The sequence below is a fragment of the Girardinichthys multiradiatus genome, chromosome 2, assembly GCF_021462225.1.
Source record: "Girardinichthys multiradiatus isolate DD_20200921_A chromosome 2, DD_fGirMul_XY1, whole genome shotgun sequence".
Lineage (NCBI taxonomy): Eukaryota > Metazoa > Chordata > Actinopteri > Cyprinodontiformes > Goodeidae > Girardinichthys > Girardinichthys multiradiatus.
Window position 1 is genome coordinate 36,215,372 of NC_061795.1, and position 22,572 is coordinate 36,237,943.

The window sequence follows — 22,572 nt, forward strand, 5'->3', positions numbered from 1 at the left end:
TGCATTATTTCAGAATCAGAATCAGCTTTATTGCCAAGTTCGTGCATACAAACAAGGAATTTGACTCCTGTACACTTTGCTCTTTTGTTCAGTATTTGCTGTTATTTCAGCTTTTAACTTTGTTCTCTCTCTTTTCTCTTCCTAGAAGCTACACCTGGCCTGACTCTGTGTCTACCTGTGACACCTTTCTGGAAAGGGGCATTGTCCAAGCTTCTGCTGGCAAAAACGTAAAGCTCACCTTCTACCAATGATCCACATGCCCCTGTCTTTCAGTGTTTAACCCTTTCTCTCTCCTAGACATAGCAATTGACTGAGCTTTTACTATGGCTAACTCTATGTGGTCTCTTTCAGACTCTAACCTTGAAAACTGGCTCAGAGTTTGTCTGTTGCGAAACGACTAAAGGACCTACATCCATTAACATTTACTTTTCCTTCCCATAGAAAATACTCCTGGATCAGTGCTTATTTGTTCTCTTTGTGTCTCTGCTCTGTTCTCTCAAACCCCCAGTCGGTCGTGGCAGATGGCCGCTCACACTGAGCCTGGTTCTGCTGGAGGTTTCTTCCTGTTAAAAGGGAGTTTTTCCTCTCCACTGTCGCTACATGCATGCTCAGTATGAGGGATTGCTGCAAAGTCAACGCCAGTGACTGTCCACTGTCTCCACATGCTCATCCAGGAGGAGTGAATGCTACAAATCTCTGACTCGATGCAATCTGCTGGGTTTCCTTAGGCAGAAAAACTTTTTATCCAATTTGAATAAATAACTGAATCTGACTGCACTGTTCAGAATCAGAATCAGAAAAGCTTTATTGCCAAGTACGGTTTTGGACATACAGGTCCTTCTCAAAATGTTAGCATATTGTGATAAAGTTCATTATTTTCCATAATGTCATGATGAAAATTTAACATTCATATATTTTAGATTCATTGCACACTAACTGAAATATTTCAGGTCTTTTATTGTCTTAATACGGATGATTTTAGCATACAGCTCATGAAAACCCAAAATTCCTATCTCACAAAATTAGCATATCATTAAAAGAGTCTCTAAACGAGCTATGAACCTAATCATCTGAATCAACAAGTTAACTCTAAAGACCTGCAAAAGATTCCCGAGGCCTTTAAAACTCCCAGCCTGGTTCATCACTCAAAACCCCAATCATGGGTAAGACTGCCGACCTGACTGCTGTCCAGAAGGCCACTATTGACACCCTCAAGCAAGAGGGTAAGACACAGAAAGAAATTTCTGAACGAATAGGCTGTTCCCAGAGTGCTGTATCAAGGCACCTCAGTGGGAAGTCTGTGGGAAGGAAAAAGTGTGGCAGAAAACGCTGCACAACGAGAAGAGGTGACCAGACCCTGAGGAAGATTGTGGAGAAGGGCCGATTCCAGACCTTTGGGGACCTGCGGAAGCAGTGGACTGAGTCTGGAGTAGAAACATCCAGAGCCACCGTGCACAGGCGTGTGCAGGAAATGGGCTACAGGTGCCGCATTCCCCAGGTCAAGCCACTTTTGAACCAGAAACAGCGGCAGAAGCGCCTGAGAGAAGCAGCACTGGACTGTTGCTCAGTGGTCCAAATTACTTTTTTCGGATGAAAGCAAATTCTGCATGTCATTAAGAAATCAAGGTGCCAGAGTCTGTAGGAAGACTGGGGAGAAGGAAATGCCAAAATGCCAGAAGTCCAGTGTCAAGTACCCACAGTCAGTGATGGTCTGGGGTGCCGTGTCAGCTGCTGGTGTTGGTCCACTGTGTTTTATCAAGGGCAGGGTCAATGCAGCTAGCTATCAGGAGATTTTGGAGCACTTCATGCTTCCATCTGCTGAAAAGCTTTATGGAGATGAAGATTTCATTTTTCAGCAGGACCTGGCACCTGCTCACAGTGCTAAAACCACTGGTAAATGGTTTACTGACCATGGTATCACTGTGCTCAATTGGCCTGCCAACTCTCCTGACCTGAACCCCATAGAGAATCTGTGGGATATTGTGAAGAGAACGTTGAGAGACTCAAGACCCAACACTCTGGATGAGCTAAAGGCCGCTATCGAAGCATCCTGGGCCTCCATAAGACCTCAGCAGTGCCACAGGCTGATTGCCTCCATGCCACGCCTGCATTGAAGCAGTCATTTCTGCCAAAGGATTCCCGACCAAGTATTGAGTGCATAACTGTACATGATTATTTGAAGGTTGACGTTTTTTGTATTAAAAACACTTTTCTTTTATTGGTCGGATGAAATATGCTAATTTTGTGAGATAGGAATTTTGGGTTTTCATGAGCTGTATGCCAAAATCATCCGTATTAAGACAATAAAAGACCTGAAATATTTCAGTTAGTGTGCAATGAATCTAAAATATATGAATGTTAAATTTTCATCATGACATTATGGAAAATAATGAACTTTATCACAATATGCTAATATTTTGAGAAGGACCTGTACAAGGAATTTGTTTTGGCGTAGTCGGTTCAATGGTTAGGATTAATTGGAATGTGTGTACCTGACTGTTGTGAAGTGCCTTGAGACAACATATGTTGTGAATTGGCGCTATATAAATAAACTGAATTTAATTGAAACTATTTGTCTTTCATGTGATCCAAATGACATACCTATGGACAAATCTAGCAATTGGTCAGTATTGAGGTGCAATGGCAGGAGCTGTCTTTCCAAAGGTTTTCTTTTTCTTGATGGTTTCACTCTGTGCTGTCTTTGGGAGATAACAGCTGGCAACAGCTCTCATAAGAAAGACACAGTATTGTTTTTATGCTGTGTTAACTAATGCAGATAGAGAATCTTGGGAAAAAAATCACATCCCTTGGTCTAAAAATGAAAGGCTGACAGAGGTGTGTTGAATGAGTAGAGATAAGCTCACCCTGCTAACTAATAGTACAGCTGTGAGAGTAAGAAATATTTGATATTACTAACTGACTTGTCCCAGGAACGCACTGTATTCACAAGCACATCTGAGCTTTACCAAACTGATTCTGACAACCACAACGCTGAGGCTAATCTACTATCTAGCCCGACGTGAGTTACACAGACTTTTTCAAATCTTTTTGTTTTCTTTTTATTTGGAGTTCTTTTAAAGGAAAAGGGAAAATGCCTGTTGCAACTCTTCTACCTTTCACTGCTCTGCCAAATAGGAAGTCTGCCAGCCTGACTTCTTTGAGGCTGACAGAAAAATGTATTCTATGTTCCACTCAGACGTGAGCATTTCCAAAATCTATGTGTAATGAATCAACAGGAATACCCGCTGAAGTTAAAATTCTTACTTAGAAAAACTGTTTGACTGCAAAATCCAACATGATTGACTTAACAATATTGGCTGCCATAAATGGTTTATTTGCCCTTTAGTCGCATTGAATCACTTAGATTACTTTTTTAATGCATAAAATGATAAGATTAACATTGAAGTTATTGATAATGTTAGTTAGCCTAAGCACAACAACTTTTCAATTCTGTCAGTTGTCTGACTTGAAACTTAAAATTTAGTCCATTGTGACACTCCCTGACCAACTTTAAAGTAACTGGTATGCAGCAAAATCAACAACTGGCTGGTCATCAGCGCACAGGTACAACTAAAAAAATAAAGTGACAACAATCACATTCACAACGTCAAAGCACCAGCCCTAATTTTGCCTTTTAGTGGTACAACAATACTTTCAGTTCCCAATGTAAGGAGATACTCGATATTTAGTTCACAAGAAACTAGATGAAAATAGATTCTAGCAAATTATTTTGAAAAAAAAAAGAATAACCATCTTTTCACAAATGAAGGTTTCATTGTAGAATAACTCCGTCTGGAGTGGACAGTATACATATTGTGTTTTTCATCCTTCTTTTCCTTCTAATGTGGTACTAAAGTAGAAAAAAAAACATTTAAAATGCTCTAATTTATGTTTTCATAAATAGAATACATCTAAAACTGTTTTTTACAGAATATACAGTATGTTCAGTGTATAGATTTGTAGGATGACTCCGGGGCGCCTCTTGGAGGGTTTCTGGGCATATCTTACTGGGAAAAGACCCTGGAGCAGACACAGAACTTGCTGGAGGGACTGCATATCCATTCTGGCCTGTGAAACACCTTGGGATCCTCCAGAATGAGCAGACTGTGGATCTGTTATTCCCACGACCCAATTCTGGACAAGCAGGGGACAATGGATAGAATTATGTTCAATGTAGAACAATTCAATATGGATTTGATCAGTGTATATATTTACAATTTTGAACCAGTGATGGTCAAAGTAAATCAAATTTCCTAAAAAAACAACACTTAAATCTCCTTTCATTTTATTGTCGATATAGTGCTGCAAAGCTTATGCAATTGCGTCAACAGATGCTAAGCTATCTTTTATTTCATCCTCATCAAGGTACGTTACATTTTTTCTTAGACATAGAAGTTTTAAAACTTCACTAATACAAAACATTTAACTCATTAACAAAAAAGGAAGATTGACTTTTGAAATTGTAAACTACTGCACATATTGATTTGTACCAAGAGAGACAAACTAAACTGAGACAAAGGTTTATTAGATAAATAAAATATAAAACAATAATATAAGGGAAAGCCTGTAAATCAAAGAAAGGTTTCATGAGAACGTGTCTGGTATATAGCATTCGCTTAATGCTTTTCTAATCAATTACTGTAATTAATATGACTGAACAAGGATGAAATATTTATTAGACTTTCAATCAGCGTCTTGCTCTCATTTCTAATCTTGCAGTGTCTTTTTTTGTTTCTTCTGTAGACTAATTGCTATTTTGTCACATCGATAGTTACAAATTAAGAAAAGTGATTTCTTTGAAATTTTCAGGCAATCAAAAAGGCTGTCTTTCCCCCTTTAAAAAGCTATTGTTGAATAGCAACAACTAAAATTTGTCTAACTGTTTTGCCACTTTCTATGATAGATATTACATTGATTCGCTGATCTGATAAATTACACTCTGCTTTTTCTTTTTTTTTTATTTGCTCTTCCATTGCTCCACTTTTTTTTTCTTTGTTACCGGAAGCTGGTAAATTATGACTGCATTCTTGTTTGGCATACAAACCAGACCTGCTGTATCATTTACCATAAAGCTTGATGGATTTGCAGAATGCCAGTGGCCTACGAATGCTTTCCCCTGAAGTAGAACGAGGCTCTATAATGTAAAACCTTTTACAAAAGGCTATTCTGCCTTACAATGCATGTACAGAGCTTCAACGGGGAAATTATTTTGATCGCAGGGCCAACTTGAGTGAAACTGTCCGCGCCCTTTTTGCTTACACCACGACTCCATTACCTATTGATTTCTTCCCCTCAGAAATGCCCTGCAAGGTCAGAGAATCCTTTGAAGTCCTCAGCTGTCTCCACTCCTTCTCGCTTGCTATTATCTCATTCCTCTGCTCTCCATGCTTTCTTTTTTGTTAGTCCCTTCTCCCAGGCCTTCTCCCAGGCCTTATCCACAGCCTGTCAATCATGCACCATGACTGAGCTTACCTGTGCTTTAAGTTATTCTGTTCTTGGAGAAACCGAGAAGAGAAAGACAAGGGCGGATGTGTGTGCGTGGGGGGGTAAGGTGGTGCATATGTGGGAGTAGCAGAGCACAGTATCCTGCATACTAACCTGATATCAATCCTGAAGCCACAGGGGGAATGAAGACAAACAACAATATTCTGCTTTAACTTTGACTAAGATAATTAAAGTATTCATTCTCATTTCCAAAATAGGACACACTGAACTTTCTTTTACCTCTCAGAGAATGAAAATAATAAAATTATTACTATGCTTGTATTTACAGGTGCATCTTAATAAATTAAAAGTTTCACTGAAAAGAGCATTATCATTAATTACATCCAGAAAGAAAACCTCATATATTATATAGAATAATTACACATAGGCGAATATATTTTAAATGTTTGTTTCTGTTAATTTTTATGATTATGGTTTATAGCTAACAAAAATATTTTTCTCAGAAAATTAAATGTTATATAACACAAATATGTTTAATACTGAAATTGTAAGTTATGTTATGATCAACACAATGATTTGGAAGACTGCCGATTTGACAGGAGCAGACAGTCCTCACAACCTCCTTAATGAGGGTGAGCCCCAAAAGTTTATTTCTAAAGAAGCTGGCTGTTCACAGTACTCTATTCAAGCACATTACCGAAAGTTTGGTGGAGGGAAATGTTTGGTATAAAATGATGTACAAGCAACAGGAATAGCTGCAGCGTTCAGATGATTGTGATCAATTTCCCAGAGTCTGGAGGAGTAGTGGAGAGGCACAGAATCCATGATGCGTGAAGTTCAGCGTGAAGTTTCCACAGTCAGTGATGATTTGGGCAGCCATGTCATATGCTGGTGTTGGTTCACTGTGTTTTATCAAGTTCAAAGTCAGGACAGCTGCCTAACAGGAAATTTCATTTTACTGCAGGGCTTGGGACCTACCCACGCTGACAAAAGTACCAGTATCTGGTTTAATGACTAAATAGTTGTGGCCAGCAAAGTCATTTGACTGAACCCAACAGATGAGGGACATCAGACCAAACGATGCAGATGAGCTAAAGCCGCTATTAAAGCAACCTGGGCTTCCTGAACACCTCCATTCCATGCCAAATTAATGCAGTAGTTCATGCCAAAAGGAACTTGAGTGCATATACTGTAAACTACATGGACATACTTTTAAGTGAGTCAACATTCTGTATTAAAAATCTGTGTTCGACTGTAATATTTGAATGAGAAAGAGAATTTTGACTTTTGAATTAGTTGTAAGCCCGGATTATACAAATGAAGAGAAATAAGCTCTTGGAATATATCATTATAAGTGCAATAAATGTATGAGCTTCACTTTTTGATTTTGATTGCTAAAATATACAATTTTTTGATGATATTCTTATTTATTGAGAATCACCTGAACAGTATATTTAGTGTTTTTATTTATGTGGGATATAGATGTAAATAACACATGAAAGCACATGTGGATATTTGACTTAAAGCTCTTTTAGTCAAAGAGGCTTGAAGTTGTTTTCAGTAGTAAAACAGAGACAGAAAATGGACCGGCTTTTCTGTTTGTTTCTCTACCTGTTTGAATGTGTGTTTTTGCGTCCTCCAGCCATGTGTATCATTGTGAACCTGCCGTGCTTTTCTGCTAGTGATAGTCTTTCCTTAAGGAATGAGTTCAACAGCTAACCTCATTCGATTTCATTTGTGCTGCTCAGCTGAACAGTGGAGCAAAGTTTGGAAACCGTCCAACCCTCTTCCTGAATTTTGTAAACAACTTCTAAAAAAAAAAAAAAAAAAAAAACAGGCTGAACAGAGAGGAGGAAAATTTGGCAACAGTAAAGCAGAAACTGAACAAAGAAGTGCTTAAATAAATGGTTAAAGGTTTAAGAGCAAGGTGGAACAACATTAATTGTCAGTAATATCTGAGTAGACAGCAGTGTTTACATCCAGTTCAGGACCATGAATTAAAGAAACTTTCACAGAATAATCCATCGAAAGCTGTTAAGTTTGCGTCTTATACTCTCTACTTTCTACACATAATTAATTTTTCCAACTTCCTGCTCTAAGAACCTCTTGGCTTAGACTACAAATGGGTTAACATCCACAAAATACGGCTAAGCACATTAACTATCCTTACGATGGGCTCTGGGTCTCCCACCCACAGCTTTCTGCTCATGAGTTTGCCCTTCATTTGACTTTTGAGATAATTTGAAGCACAAACATTGACTGAGATGAATTGTAGCCAGCAGTAAAAGCGGTAATGAGGAGTCGGATGAGGGAGGAAGTGACTGACTAATCTTTTTGCAGAAAATGCTGCTTTTAGCCAAGCTTGCATAGAAAATGTCCATCATTGCTGACAAGTACACAATAAAATGACCCAGAAAATTGTAGCAATATAACAAATATTAAATAAATGCAGACAGGGAAAAAACTATGTTTCTTTTCTTTGTTGTTAAATTAATTTTAACCTCACTCCAGTGCAACAGTGTGTTTTTTATACCTATTATTTTATTTTGTGCTCTTTTGCAGCCTAGAGGCTTATGTATTTTTCTTTCTTTGGCTCTAATGAATGTGATACTGCATGTTAAATGTGATTTGGCTGTTCAGAGTCTCAGCTATCCAGGTAAACAAAGGCTCCCTAGACAACATGCACATAGATTGGTTGCTATCCCGTCTTCCTCTTGCATCCAGCAGATTACGTTTCATCCCAGTGATGCAGGCTTGAAACCAATGTGGTTGTTATGCCTCCTCTCCCCCCACCCTGGTATACCCTGCTTGAAAGAGCTCATAAATCAGTCTGCCAAAGTATATTGTGGAGGGACAAATGCGTGTCCCTGGCATTTGAGACAGCCCTTTGCCAGCCTGAGAGAAGGCCAGTTCTACCCTTTGTGGATCAGTACAGATGAGAAAAATAATGTACACACATTATTTGGTGGCTTGTTTTCAGATTTCTTGAATGCCCATTAACTTTATTCCTGTTTGTGTTTCAACTTTTTTCTATTTTGTAAACACCCGAATATTTTTATTGCCTTCATTTAATCATTTGTTGTATTATTTAAATTTCTCTTAGGATTTTAGGCACTTGATCTACACAAAATAGTGCATCATTTCAAAGTGGAAGGAAAATGATGCATAATTTTTTATCGTTGTTTGCAAATAAAAACATAAAAAGTGTGGCTGTGTATGTTATTGTGCCTATCCTTACTACTTTGTAGCGCCACGTTTTCCTACAGCTACAAGTCTTTGTGGTATGTTTCTACCAGCTTCTAGAGACTGAGATGTTGTCCCTTTTTTGCAAAATAGCTCAACCTTAGTCATATTGAATGGATGGTGTCTGGAAACATTAGTTTTCAGGTCTTGCCAAAGATTCTGAATTTAATATAGGTTTGGATGTGGACTGTATCATGTTGGTATTCAAGCACACATCAATTTGCATGTTGGCCAAAAATGGTTGCTGTGTTCAAATATAATTTCTTAAGGCCTTCGTTTAAACAAAGATGTTCTTTTTGACATTCTTCCATAAATTCTAGATTTGCAGACTGCAGGACTCGCATCTGAGCTGTGGATCTATCTCTGCAGCTCCTCCAGAGTCTTAACTGCTTCTGTGATTCATGCTCAATAACAATAATTATTTTTTTCTATTTTCAAATGATATATTAAAAAGTTCCCTATGAGATCTTCAAGGCTTCTTATATTATTTTAAATGCTAACCCTGTTTTAAATTTTTCTACAATCTTATCCTTGACCTGTCTGTCTAACAAACCTCTGAGGCCATCACTGAAATGTTGTTTTTACACTGAGATCAAATCACATGCAGGTGGGTTTTATTTACAAATCAGATGACATTTGAAGGCAACAGTTTCACTGGAAATTATTTAGGTGAACTGGAGTAAAGGGGGTGATTACAAATACCTGCAGTTATTATTTGTAAAAGTTTTGAAAATCATGTGTCATTTTTATTCTACCTTTCAGTTGTGCACTACTTTGTGTAGGTGTATCTAGTAAAACCAAAATAAAATACTTTGACGTTTTTGGACGTGACATGAGGAAAGGTTAAAAGGTTAAAAAGGCAGAAGTACTTTTGTAAGGCTCTAGCTGAGGAGAATTACTCAGATGCAGTTTAACAGTGTCCAAAGTAATGTAAAGGATTTCTAAGAGATTCCACAGTTTGCAAAAACAGCAGCAGTAGCTTCCTTTATTTATATTTCGTCAATATGGCTATTAGGCTTTAGCTGCCCTGCATTTCAATATTTAAACTCAAGTGTACAGTATGTCTTTATTTCCTGTAGTCTTTACCTGTATGAACCTATTGTTTTTCATTTGCTGCCAGGGAACACCAAGCTGAGCTAAAAGCTAATAGGTAAGAGCTAAACCCAGCACAGGAGCATTGATGTTCTGCAGGCTTGTCACTAAAGTCTCAGGTCTGTCCTTGGAGATAAGACCCATGGCCTACTTAGGCTGATCGATAATGGGATCTATACAAACACTGTTTGACACTATTTGCTCATTTTGTCTTTGTTTCTCCTGTTGGTAATCGGTATTCAAAACATTCTGCTTTTTTGTCATATTTAATAGAAAGTGAAGGTAAGCCTTAAGGGAAAATATGTGCTGAATAGTAATGTGTTTCTATAACAACACATTAGTTCTAAAGTTTGTACTGCACATATTATTTATGTGTGGTTCAGAGTTCAGTCAGTCAGTCAGTCATTTTCTACCGCTTATTCCATAGTGGGTCGCGGGGGAGCTGGTGCCTATCTCCAGCAGTCTATGGGCAAGAGGCAGGGTACACTCTGGACAGGTCGCCAGTCCATCACAGGGCAACACACAAACAACCATGCACACTCCTAAGGGTAATTTGGATTAACCAATTAACTTTACAGGCATGTCTTTGGACTGTCGGAGGAAGCCAGAGTACCCAGTAAGAACCCACACATGCAGGGGGAGAACATGCAAACTCCATGCAGAAAGACCCCTGGCCGGGAATCGAACCCAGGACATTCTTACTGCAAGGCAACAGTGCTACCAACTGCGCCACCGTGCAGCCCATGGTTCAGAGTTTACATTTTGAAATAGTTTTCCAAAGAGTATTTGTGCAAGTTGCTTTTTAGACATAAAACCTTGAAGAAAACCCAGTTGGCTTCTTTAGGATGTTCCTCCCTTTCTTTATGTATCCAATCTAAGGCTAATACGTCATAAAATATGATGTAGTTCTTTGAAAACTGCAGTTGCATCTGCTTATCACGCACAAGACTAATCTGTTGTTCCTTTTTCCACCACTTCCCCTGACTCCCTGTGTCCTGACAGCTAAGGTCATGTCAAAGTGTGCTCCCAAATTCTTTGCCTGCGCTAATGGTGTCCACTGCATCATTGGAAGGTTCCGCTGCAATGGATTCAGCGACTGTCCTGACGGGAGTGACGAAGAGAACTGCAGTGAGTCTTTCACACCTGGCATCTAGATTCAGTAACACTCATGTACTTTCAGGACACAGTCACAATAAGTTATAGTTGATTCAAAGATGCATTGTCCTCTAGTCATAACACTTTATGGATGAAAGAGGGCCAAAAATGTTGCTGTCTAGCACAAAATATTAAAATACCGCTACTGCAAAATCTAATCAGAGTGTTAAAGTAGTGGTCCAGCAGTGATACACATTAATTTTCCAGTTTCCAGGAAGGTCCCATTTCTCTTTATGCAGGGTGTCTTGAACAAGATGGCAAGATGAGGGAATAAAGCTAATTTGAAATCCCAGGTCAAAGATAATTTGGTAATTGCAAAAACAGCAAAAAATAAAGTTTAATGTACAATACATTTTTGTAAATGTGTTGCTACAAGTGTTGCATGACCTTGTCCTTCAGCAACACTCTGTTAGCCCTCTAGTACTAAGGTGAACAACAGCTGTGGTTTTACAATAAACAGCCCTTTCTATTCTTGATCATAGGATGCGATCTATCCAAATTGTGTAATACCTCTAAAGTCCTTTTGTGTTTCCTTTAATGCATCCCGTCCTTCTCCAATGAAAGCCACATCTGGACTGCAGGCATGGCTGTTAAACAAACAAAAGCCCTGATCTTCTAACATTGCACTGTCTATTAGCTGCAAAAAATGTATTTTTCTCAGTGTCTCATTCATAAAGCAAATAGTACCAAAGACATTCATACAGTCTCCTCCATTAAGTACATTGGTCGTGAGCATTTTGTGCTTGACGTTCCACCACAAGCATGGCATGCACTAAAGTGACTAAATAAATAAGTAAAAAAAAAAAAGGAAAATTGTTTTCTCACAGACAGACTCTTGGATTAAAAAAGTTGAAGTATAATGACACAACCAGCATTAACTCCATCATCAGTATTTGTAAGAGAAAACAGTTTAGGATGGTGTTTTTAACCAATAGGTTGTGTTGAAGTTTTCTAATGCACAGCCACTGATGAGGGAATTATCCATACATTTAACTAATTCACTAAATGTTAAACAGGACTGGTTAAAGATCAAAAATACCAGATTGTACATTGTTGCCCAAATATGTAACTGCTGTGCTAATTTGTAATTTACTGGCAGAATTAAAAGCAAAACACAACATTTTGGCATCATCGTACCATTTCTTTTTCATTTAATAAATGAAAACATGGCCAGATAAATTATTTTCTGGACATAAAAGTATTTTCGAAATGAATTGAATTAAAAGGCACTTGATCTGTGCTCTCTTTTGACAATCCTGTCTGTTTGGGTTTTTTTTTTTTTTGCTATTTCTCTTCCTCCTGAAAATGTCAACAGCTTCCAGGAGATAATTATTATGTACCTTTGTTAACTTTTTGCAAATGCCGCTAGTCTTTTTTGCCCTGACTGTCAAATTTATAATTATGCTTAAATCTTGGAGGCTATTTTTTTAAATTATGCAAAATGTCTAATTTAAATTGTGCAAACCGCAGAACTGCTGAGAGATGCTATTTGCCTAGTGGCACAGTTTAAGGGGCAAATATTCCTTTCCAAGGACTTTGTGGCTTTAACAAATGTGCATAAAATGGTTTACTTTGTTGAACTTTAGTGCATCTTAGTACAAGAAGCTTTTACTAATGAGTGTTGTTGTAATAAAACCAACTTATATATCTTCCATATTTTCATATTCGTTCTTCTTATGTTCCATATATAAATGTATGACTCTCGTTCTCCTCTTCTATTGTCATATCTATTCTGATGTATGAAAAACTAATTATACCACTACCAATTCTGTTACCTTTTTTTAAAAACTTAGTCATCTCCACTCATTTGAATGATTTTAAGCCTTGACTACCAATAAAGTTTCTTCTCATACCGCTTCACTGCTTTCCCACTGAGAATCACTTCAGTCACTCGCCATTGTCAAAGACAGTGTTCTTTGCCTGCAGGGCTCATGCTTGAATATCTAATCTTGGCTTTTAAATGGAGCTTTGCTCCATGCTTGCAGCACCTACTGCCTCAAAACTGTAATTGTCTGAAAATTCTCAGAAAATGATAATGCCTCATTTTTTAAGAACTAGAACGAAGACTAAAGGATAAACATAAGTAAAAAAAAAAAAATCCGAGAAAAAACCCATCTGGTCTGTGCATGAGCAATAAATGATTTATATCAAACAGAAAAATAGAAGCAATTGTTAAAAAGATCAAATACAACCATGTATACTGATAGCACATTACCATTACCATTACTGTTACTGAGTTTTGCTATTGTTGTTGGATAGAAACTGTTATTGAATCTGTTTGTCTTAGTTATGGAGAGTGTGGGAACTGTGAATATCTTCAAGTGTGTGGAGATGGCAGCAAGTGATCTTTTGGGCCTCCTTAATGCACCTCTGGAGCCCTTTCCTCTGATCCGCTGTGCAGCTGGTGTACTACACACCCTCAGAATGCACCTTGAGGAAGTGCAGATCCAAATCAAATCCTGAAAGGTTTTACTCTTTTTCATTTCCACCTAGAAAATGCCCATCAAATGATAACACCCACAGTTTTATTTTATTTTAATACATAAAAATGGTATAGGTTGGGGAGGAACTAGGAATCAACCAACTGCAGATCTGCTTATAGATTGGCTGTTTATACCTAAAGTTTGTGTAAGAGGTCTCACATAAATCAGCACATGTTTCTCGGTTACAGTCAGTTTGAGCAGAAATGTTTTCCCTGACACTTTATTTGAGCAATCTGCTGACCCTTGACCCCTGCTCTGTCTCAACCACAGCAGGCAACCCCCTAGTGTGCTCGGAGGCTCGCTTCAAGTGTCGAAACGGCCGTTGTGTTGACCAAAGCTTTCTCTGCAATGGCCAGGACAACTGTCAAGACAACAGTGACGAGGAGCTCTGCCTGACCACAGCAGGTAAGTCAGTAAGCCAAATGTTTGAAGAGGTCTTTGCATTGAGAATAAATTTTAGGTCATTTTTGTAAAACCAGAAATGGAAAATCTATTGTGTCAAAGATAACCAGCCTAAGATTGATGATACATTGATGATAAAGAAAACTGAACTACAGCAGATGAAAAGCTGGAACTATTTTCAAATAATTTTGCCCACCTTTCTGTTGGATTTAGCTTGTCAAAAATAGCTATAGACTTTAGACTTTGCACTGGTTATGCTTGATTATTAATATACAGTCCCTTGCAAAAGTATTCATAACCCTTTAACGTTTAACGTTTTTACATTGTGTCAAGTTACAACCACAAACTTCAATGTATTTTAAAAGGATTTCATGCAAAAGCAAAATTTAAAGAATAAGTGGTTTTCAAGTTTTTGGACAAATACAATCTGAAAAGGGTGTGGTACATTTGCATTCAGGCCCCTGTACTCTTATAATAAAAAAAAAAAAGGTGTGCAACCACTTTTCTATGGAAGTCAGTGTGTACTTTAATCTCTGTAAATATGCATTTTGTTTAAAACATTAATGAGGAAAAAAGCATCATGAGAACCAATGAGCACTGAAGACAGATTAAGGATGAGGATTTGAAGCAGGGTTAGATTATAAAAATAAAGTATGATACAACTGCAAACCTCCCAAGAAGGCCTGGCATGGGGCTTTAATTAGAGAAGCAGCCAAGAGGCCTAGATTAACTCTGGAGGAGCTGCTGAGATCACAACTTCAGGAGGAAAAATCTGTTGACAGGACTACTCAGAGTAACGCAACACACAAATCTGAGCTTTATGGAAGAGTGGCAAGAGGAAAGCCATTGTAGAAAGAAAGTCATAAGAACACCTGTCTGCAGTTTGCTACAAGCCATATACTGTAGGTCAATGGCAAACATGTGAAGGTGCTCTGGTCAGATAAAACCAAAACTGACTCACCGCTGCTCAGAGTTGATGAGAAGATGGGTGGAGATTGCTTCAAGAGACTGGACGTTGGGTTGAAGATCATTTGTGGTTAGAATGTATGAAAATGTGAAAATATCCAAAGGCCTATAACTACTATTTCAAGGCACTGCATTTATTTTATTCAGTTCTAGAAGGGGAGTATTAATATACTCTGTCATAGTTACTGTTTCATACAGTAGTTTATCTATTAACCTCTTTCATAATATATTCGTGGCAACACTCCAAATGGAAATTGTGAAATATGTCTATGTGTCACATTCACTCAGGCTGTAATTGTCTCAAATATCCTAGGCGGAGTTTTGCTGGAGATTGCAAAGCAGATGAAAGGATATAGATTCTGTAACATAGATAAGATGTTAATATTCAATGGGGTGTGTTCAGTAACATCAGCTGATAATCCCAGAGACATTTAATAGAAAATGTTTTCCGCAATCTGTGCTGTAAATTCATCAAAATTAACTCCATGCCAGGAAAGATATATGCTGTTTGATTTCAATCTGCCATCCATGAGAAACCTGCTTTAGCTTTCCTGCTCAACTCAAATACACTTATATAGCAGTATCAATTGATAGGTATCGTCCCTGCTGCTGTAGAATGTGTTCATCCACTGACAGGTATCTCTGTTTTTTTCTGGCATCCTAAAAAGCACAGCAGTCAGCTTCTGTCAACACTTCAGCTGTACTTCAACTGGCAAGCAAGTAATTTCTGCCAGCAGTCCAACCCTGATGCACATGCATCCACTAGCAACCAAATGTGGACATACAGTGGTTGGACAATGAAAGTGAAACACCTGGTTTTAGACCACAATATTTATTAGTATGGTGTAGGGCCTCCTTTTGCGGCCAATACAGCGTCAATTCATCTTGGGAATGACATATACAAGTCCTGCACAGTGGTCAGAGGGATTTTAAGCCATTCTTCTTGCAGGATAGTGGCCAGGTCACTACGTGATACTGGTGGAGGAAAACGTTTCCTGACTCGCTCCTCCAAAACACCCCAAAGTGGCTCAATAATATTTAGATCTGGTGACTGTGCAGGCCATGGGAGATGTTCAACTTCACTTTCATGTTCATCAAACCAATCTTTCACCAGTCTTGCTGTGTGTATTGGTGCATTGTCATCCAGATACACGGCACCGCCTTCAGGATACAATGTTTGAACCATTGGATGCACATGGTCCTCAAGAATGGTTCGGTAGTCCTTGGCAGTGACGCGCCCTTCTAGCACAAGTATTGGGCCAAGGGAATGCCATGATATGGCAGCCCAAACCATCACTGATCCACCCCCATGCTTCACTCTGGGCATGCAACAGTCTGGGTGGTACGCTTCTTTGGGGATTCTCCACATCGTAACTCTCCTGGATGTGGGGAAAACAGTAAAGGTGGACTCATCAGAGAACAATACATGTTTCACATTGTCCACAGCCCGAGATTTGCGCTCCATGCACCATTGAAACCGACGTTTGGCATTGGCATGAGTGACCAAAGGTTTGGCTATAGCAGCCTGGCCGTGTATATTGACCCTGTGGAGCTCCCGACGGACAGTTCTGGTGGAAACAGGAGAGTTGAGGTGCACATTTAATTCTGCCATGATTTGGGCAGCCGTGGTTTTATGTTTTTTGGATACAATCTGGGTTAGCACCCGAACATCCCTTTCAGAAAGCTTCCTCTTGCGTCCACAGTTAATCCTGTTGGATGTGGTTCATCCTTCTTGGTGGTATGCTGACATTACCCTGGATACCGTGGCTCTTGATACATCACAAAGACTTGCTGTCTTGGTCACAGATGCGCCAGCAAGACGTGCACCAACAATTTGTCCTCTTTTGAACTCTGGTAGGTCACCCATAATGTTGTGTGCATTTCAATATTTTGAGCAAAACTGTGCTCTTACCCTGCTAATTGAACCTTCACACTCTGCTCTTACTGGTGCAATGTGCAATCAATGAAGACTGGCTACCAGGCTGGTCCAATTTAGCCATGAAACCTCCCACATTAAATGACAGGTGTTTCAGTTTCATTGTCCAACCCCTGTATGTTATCATGGTGAGGTGTCAGTCTGATTTTTGGAAGATTTAAAATATTTTTCAAAAAGAATAAAACAGAACATCTCAATAAGGGATCAGTATTCACAGTTAAATATATAATAATGTTAACATTAGGACTGGGATCTGATAAAAATGCAAAACTAAACTAACAATTTCTGATAGGGTGGATTTTTGCAGCAATACTTTAACAAACAGTAAGAATATGAAGCTATTTAGGTGTATAAACAATATCAACAAAATCTACATTAGGTTTTGCTTGCTCTGGCTTATTATTCAAACATATATTTTCCCCTAATATTCCAATCACTGTGTTTCCTCTGCATTTGTGGGAGAGAGTCAAAGAAAGTGAGTCAATTCCTCATTACCAGCTGATCCTTTTCAGACTCCACAACTCAATACAGAGACGCAAAATGCTGAATAGAGCTTTATTGTGAAGAAGCAGTATTGATCAATATCTGTGTCCACTGCTCTCCATTTCATTGTTTACAAATGAAGAATGCAAAGTGCTCTGCAGCCGCAAAGTTTAATGCTGTAGCATCCAGGAGAATTGTTGTAAGCAGCCCTTTCAGCACATTCTAAAGATCAAACTGCTGACTGCTGCCAGAACACCCAACACTGGATAAGTTTGAAGAACTCATTTGTTACAAGGGCGAAAGGAACACACACACAAAAATCTAATTAGACACACAGTGTGGTCACTGGTTTGTTTTGGACCTGAAAAGACAAGGGTAGAAATCAGCAGTAGTGTTTTTAATGGGTTCTTTCATTTTCTATATGAAAATGCTTAGTATTTTTACCCAAGTAATTTCTACTGATTGTACTGACATGATCAGACATTTTCAATTTACTGATACATGGGCTCTTTAAATGGCTGCACTTCATACATGATACAAACTGCAGGTTCTGAGTACAATTTTGTCACACACATTTCAAAACATATTTTGCCACACAGAGAAACTATCTGTCTTAGAGCAGTTTTATTTTAAAGTTAACACTAAGATGGACCTTGTTAGAATATTGTCATCCCTGGTATACGGTGGCTTGCAGCAGTACTCATTTCCCTTGAATTTGTGTCATCTTACAAGAAGAAAGCCATTGTTGAAAGAAAGCAATAAGAATACAGAATCCCATTTGCAATTTGCCGTAAGCCATGTAGGAGACACAACAAGTATCACATCAGACCAATACTTACATGCACAATATGTGGGGGGAAACTAGCACTGTGCTTCCCCCTAAATACACCATCCCCACTGTGAAACATGGTGCTGGCAGTGTCATGCTGGGGAGATGCTTTCTTTCAGGAACCAAGGAGGCTAGTCAAAGTTGATGGGAAGATTGCTGGAACTAAATACATGGCAATCCTGGAAGAAAACCTGTTAAAGGCAGCATAAGACTTGAGGCCGTTCAACTTCCAGCAGGACAGTGACCCTAAACATACAGCTAGAGCCACAATGTTCAAAGCATATTCATGTTCTAAATTGGCCCATTCAGACCTACATACAAAGTATTAGCTCAGGGGGCTGGAATACAAATACACGGCAAACTTTTTAGACTTTTATTTAAAAAAATTAACCCTGTATCACGTTCCCTCCACTTTACAGTATGCAGTATGTTGTACTGGTCTCTGACATAAATTCCCAATAAAATACCCAAAGGTTTCTTGGCTGTAATGTGGCTCAGTGTGAAAAGGTTAAGGTGTATAAATACTTTCGAAAGGCATAGATGCATAGATTTTTACCTAACCACCAGAGTATTTTCTATGTGGTTTGGTATATATATTTCAGTGCATCAAATTCTTTCTAGAGCAGATATGGATGCAATTGTTACAGGAATCCCTATCAGGACAGATCTTAATTTAGTCTTTGCGTGTATCTGTGGTGCACAGGTGACCTACTCCTGCATATTTTTGCTGATGAAAACTGTTCTGCCTGTGGATAAGGTGTTGAAAGGTTGTGAGCTCCATATTCTCGTGGCCTTTAGAACACATCACAGAAGCCCAATGTTTATTTCTCCTCATATAATTTGTTTCATCCACTACAGTCTGTGCTGTGGAGGAAGCGAGGGCATCGCTACAGTTTGCATTCAAACACCTGCCTCACATTCTGACTTTGCTTCTTTCTATAATAAGCACAGACCTGCAGGTGACAGATAAGGCATACAATATCCGCTCTAAGCCACCTGAGCATAGCATCGCCCTCATTTTTACCTCTGCCTCTCCTCCTAAGTTCAACCCTCCCTTTTCTTACTCATAATTACTTAATTCAGTGTCTTTATATTTGCTTCCACTGTTTGCAGTCTCTTCTTAGCTTGCAGCTTGTCTTGGACATATTATTTTAGTTTTCTTTTACATTTGGCCATTTTGATGTAGAAGTGATGGTGAAATCTACAGAAACAGAGTCTTGCTTCAAAACTTTGTTTTATTTGTCCCTAGAGTTTACATTATTCTCCATCAGAATGGTTGGATTAGTGTAGCAAAGAGCACCAGAGCTGCTGGCACTGTTTGTTTAATCTGCGGGCCAGCTGTTGATTTTTGAAATTTGAGAAAATTGCAGACAGTGCTTTGTAATGATTCAGATTTTTCCATAAATCATCTTAAAGTGAGACAGAGGATGCGGGACGGGCAACTGAAATATATACGACATAAAGAAATGGAAAGAGCACCACACGATCATAGCATAGTCAACCTGAGATGGACTTGCAGGAAGCAATGAATAACAATGTGAAGGAAGATGGAGGTAAGCAAAAGGAGACAGGTGATTTGGCAGTAAAAGGCAAGGATTTGGATAGAAGTGAGTGAAATATACAGATAAGCTGGAGAGGATGAGCCCTGCATCCGTCGGGTGCCAAGCCCTGAGGCTAGGTTGTGTAGCTCTGGAGACAGACATGACATTAAAGCTAGTTTTGCAAAGCTGAGCTTCTCTTTGCTCCTCCCCTTCCTTCCAGTCTGTTTACAGAAAGAGAACAAGACAGCCAATCTCCACACCTTATAGAAGCAACTTGTGCTTGCGCTTCAGTGCATAAGCTCATACTGATGCAATCAGACAGACACAAAGAATTCAAGTATCTGTCAGTAGTTGCTGCATATTTACTGAAGGTCATTCCACTGACAACTTAAAGGAACAAAAGTGATGAGCAGAGCTGGTATATTTTTAAAGAAGGTTCCTTAAACTGTTTTCTGCATCATAATTGATTTGAAAGGCTCACATCAGCATCTCTCATTACGCATTCATTAAGTTAAAGAGAGAAAGGGAGTCTGATGTGGTGACTCTGTGAGACTGTAATGGTAATTAATGCTCATATATCTTCTGTGTCAAAGAAGCTTCACTTTTGTCCTTTTTTTTCTTGACTGAAGCTTTGAAGAGAGAAACTGTAGCAGTGGGAAGTTTGAATGATGTGAAGCAAAAAGCAGAAAAAAGGGCCAAAGGATGATGTGAGGGCTTCAAACGTAGTTTGAGGAGATTTTGAAGACTTGGCATCCTTTCTATAGTCATGAACATCAAAAGGTTGTTTTGTTTTTATGTTTCTTCAAATAAAAAGTTTGTAAGGTTTAAATAAATTTTTATGATGGTCTGCCCCTTCCTGAATGTCTAGAAGACTAATGGCTTTTTTGCACTACATCTGCACAAGTGCAAGTCTTTTTGGAGGCTCAGCTTTGTTTAGCTTATTATTTGATTAAAACAGTTCAACATTAATTCGGCAAACCAACATGGTTTTCAAAAGTTTTCATTTAAAAGCCCATTTTCAAAGATCTCTTATTTTAGAAATGTGTGTTGTGGGTGAAAACCTGAGCAAGAATCTGCTAAAGACTGTTTACATCATTCTCAATGATCTTGCATCAGAATTGCTGGACTCCAAGTGCCTTAAACATGCAAGAGCCTCTTTTGGATTCAAACAGTAAAATATTGGGGTGGTATGGGGGTATATTTAGCCAGATGATCATATAGGCAACACATTCAAGCCCCACCACTCGTTGTTTTTACATTACAGTCTTTGCTCTTATGCACCCCTAAATCTAACCCTAACGTGGACTTGTTCCCCTAAGCCTTAGCCTAAACACAAACTACAATGATAAGTTGATGAAACATGTAATATTTATGATCTTACTGAGAAGTCAAAAACTGAAAGAGAACTTTGACAAATGTTCTTTTGCACATGTAGCAACTGAAAAAAAAGTTACATGTTAAGAAGAAATGTCATGATCTGTTTGTGTTAGGGTTTTGGGTTTGAGTTCATTGCCTGTTTTCCCTACATTCTTGCTGTTGTTTCAGTTCCTGTTTAGGTTCATCATGTCATACTTGTGTTTAGATTACTCCCCTTAATTCTGGTGTTAGAGGGGTTTGCTTATATTTCCTTATAGATCTTGTTCCTTTCTGTTTATGCTCTGTAATTAATTCGTTGTTTACTTAGATGTTTTCTGTTGCCTCCGTGGACTCCCATCTCATCTCCATCTCATCTGTGTTTATTAGTCACTCTCCCTCAGCTGTTCCTGATTTTCCTCCTGGTTTGCTCCTAGTTCATTTGTTCCCCTAGTATTTATACCATCTGGTTTTCTTGGTTCTCTTTGGGATCCAATTGTTACCTCCCTGATTCCATGTCTCTGTGTTCCTGCCAGTGTTCATTGCTGCAAGTAATCAGCTCTATAATGATTAAACCTTTCTACTCGCGACTCTTGTCCTCCTGTTTGTACTTCGGTCCTGCTCCACATCAGCTTACTATGACAAGAAAGGGTTTCGTAGTCCTACAGTGTTGTTTGGTCTCAGGGTGTTGTACAATGTTCCAGTTATATAGAATTGGAGACGTTTCTTCACCTCATAGAAAAGAACCCCAGCTAAAACCAAAGCCAAAAGTAAAGAACCCAGTCACAGCTCCCAAGCTTGACTGTACAGCTGGCTAAACCATTATTGCTCCTTTGACAAGTTCATCTACAATATCTGTGTTATGAATTTTACCTCATTTAGAAAGACCGGTTGGATAGCAGGATGGCTGCAACTGACTCCACCGACCTCACTAGACTATTATATTAATCATAGCGATGGATTCTGTGTACAAAATGATTAGAAGTTTCTTTGGTGAATCAGCAAGATTTTGTATCTTACAAACTTTAAGGTTTATCTTTTTCATGTGGTTATTAAACACCTGGTTATAGCAACGTTTGGTATCCAACATGGGGAGTTTTATTACGCCATATCCTACCCCTTTGCATAGCTGCAGATCCCCTGTACAACACAGTATTGGCTTTAAGCGCGAGCTTTTCTTCTCTATAAATATTTTAGGTGACGTTTGTAAGATTTTCACAGAAGCAGGGACTTTTTCAATTTGAAAGCAGATCTTTCACAGAGTAAGGGAATATTTGAACATAAAACAATAAATGCCTGAAGCTTTTATTATTTTATTATTGTAAAGTAGCTCTGTGGAATAAAGATTGTAATACAATCTGACATTGTAATCAAGGGTCTGCAGAGCTCTCTGTCAGACTAAGATTTTGGGCACCTACCTGACATGCAACATTTGCTTGCTTGGAGAATGATTTTAAAACAATAACAAATGAGAATGTCCTTCAGTTTTGACGAGTTTTAGAAATATTAACCCACTATCTAAACAAACAAGGTCTACAATCTGCAATATTTAATAGTACAGTGGTTCAGTTTTTTTTTTTTTTCCAAGGAACATGTCTGTTGATAATTAAACCTGCCAGTTTCTTTTGTACCTTTTGACGAGCC

The 22,572-nt window shown here is 38.6% G+C and overlaps 1 protein-coding gene across 6 annotated transcripts in view; it reads left to right on the forward strand.

Annotated features, from left to right (window-relative positions):
* Positions 1 to 22,572, forward strand: part of ldlrad3 (low density lipoprotein receptor class A domain containing 3) — a 181,561-nt gene that overhangs the window by 113,567 nt on the left and 45,422 nt on the right. For all 6 annotated transcript variants that reach the window (XM_047349105.1, XM_047349096.1, XM_047349088.1 and 3 more), the window contains 2 exons: positions 10,783 to 10,908; positions 13,689 to 13,823. In XM_047349105.1, the coding sequence (XP_047205061.1) occupies positions 10,783 to 10,908; positions 13,689 to 13,823 (261 nt within the window). The remainder of the gene's footprint in view (positions 1 to 10,782; positions 10,909 to 13,688; positions 13,824 to 22,572) is intronic.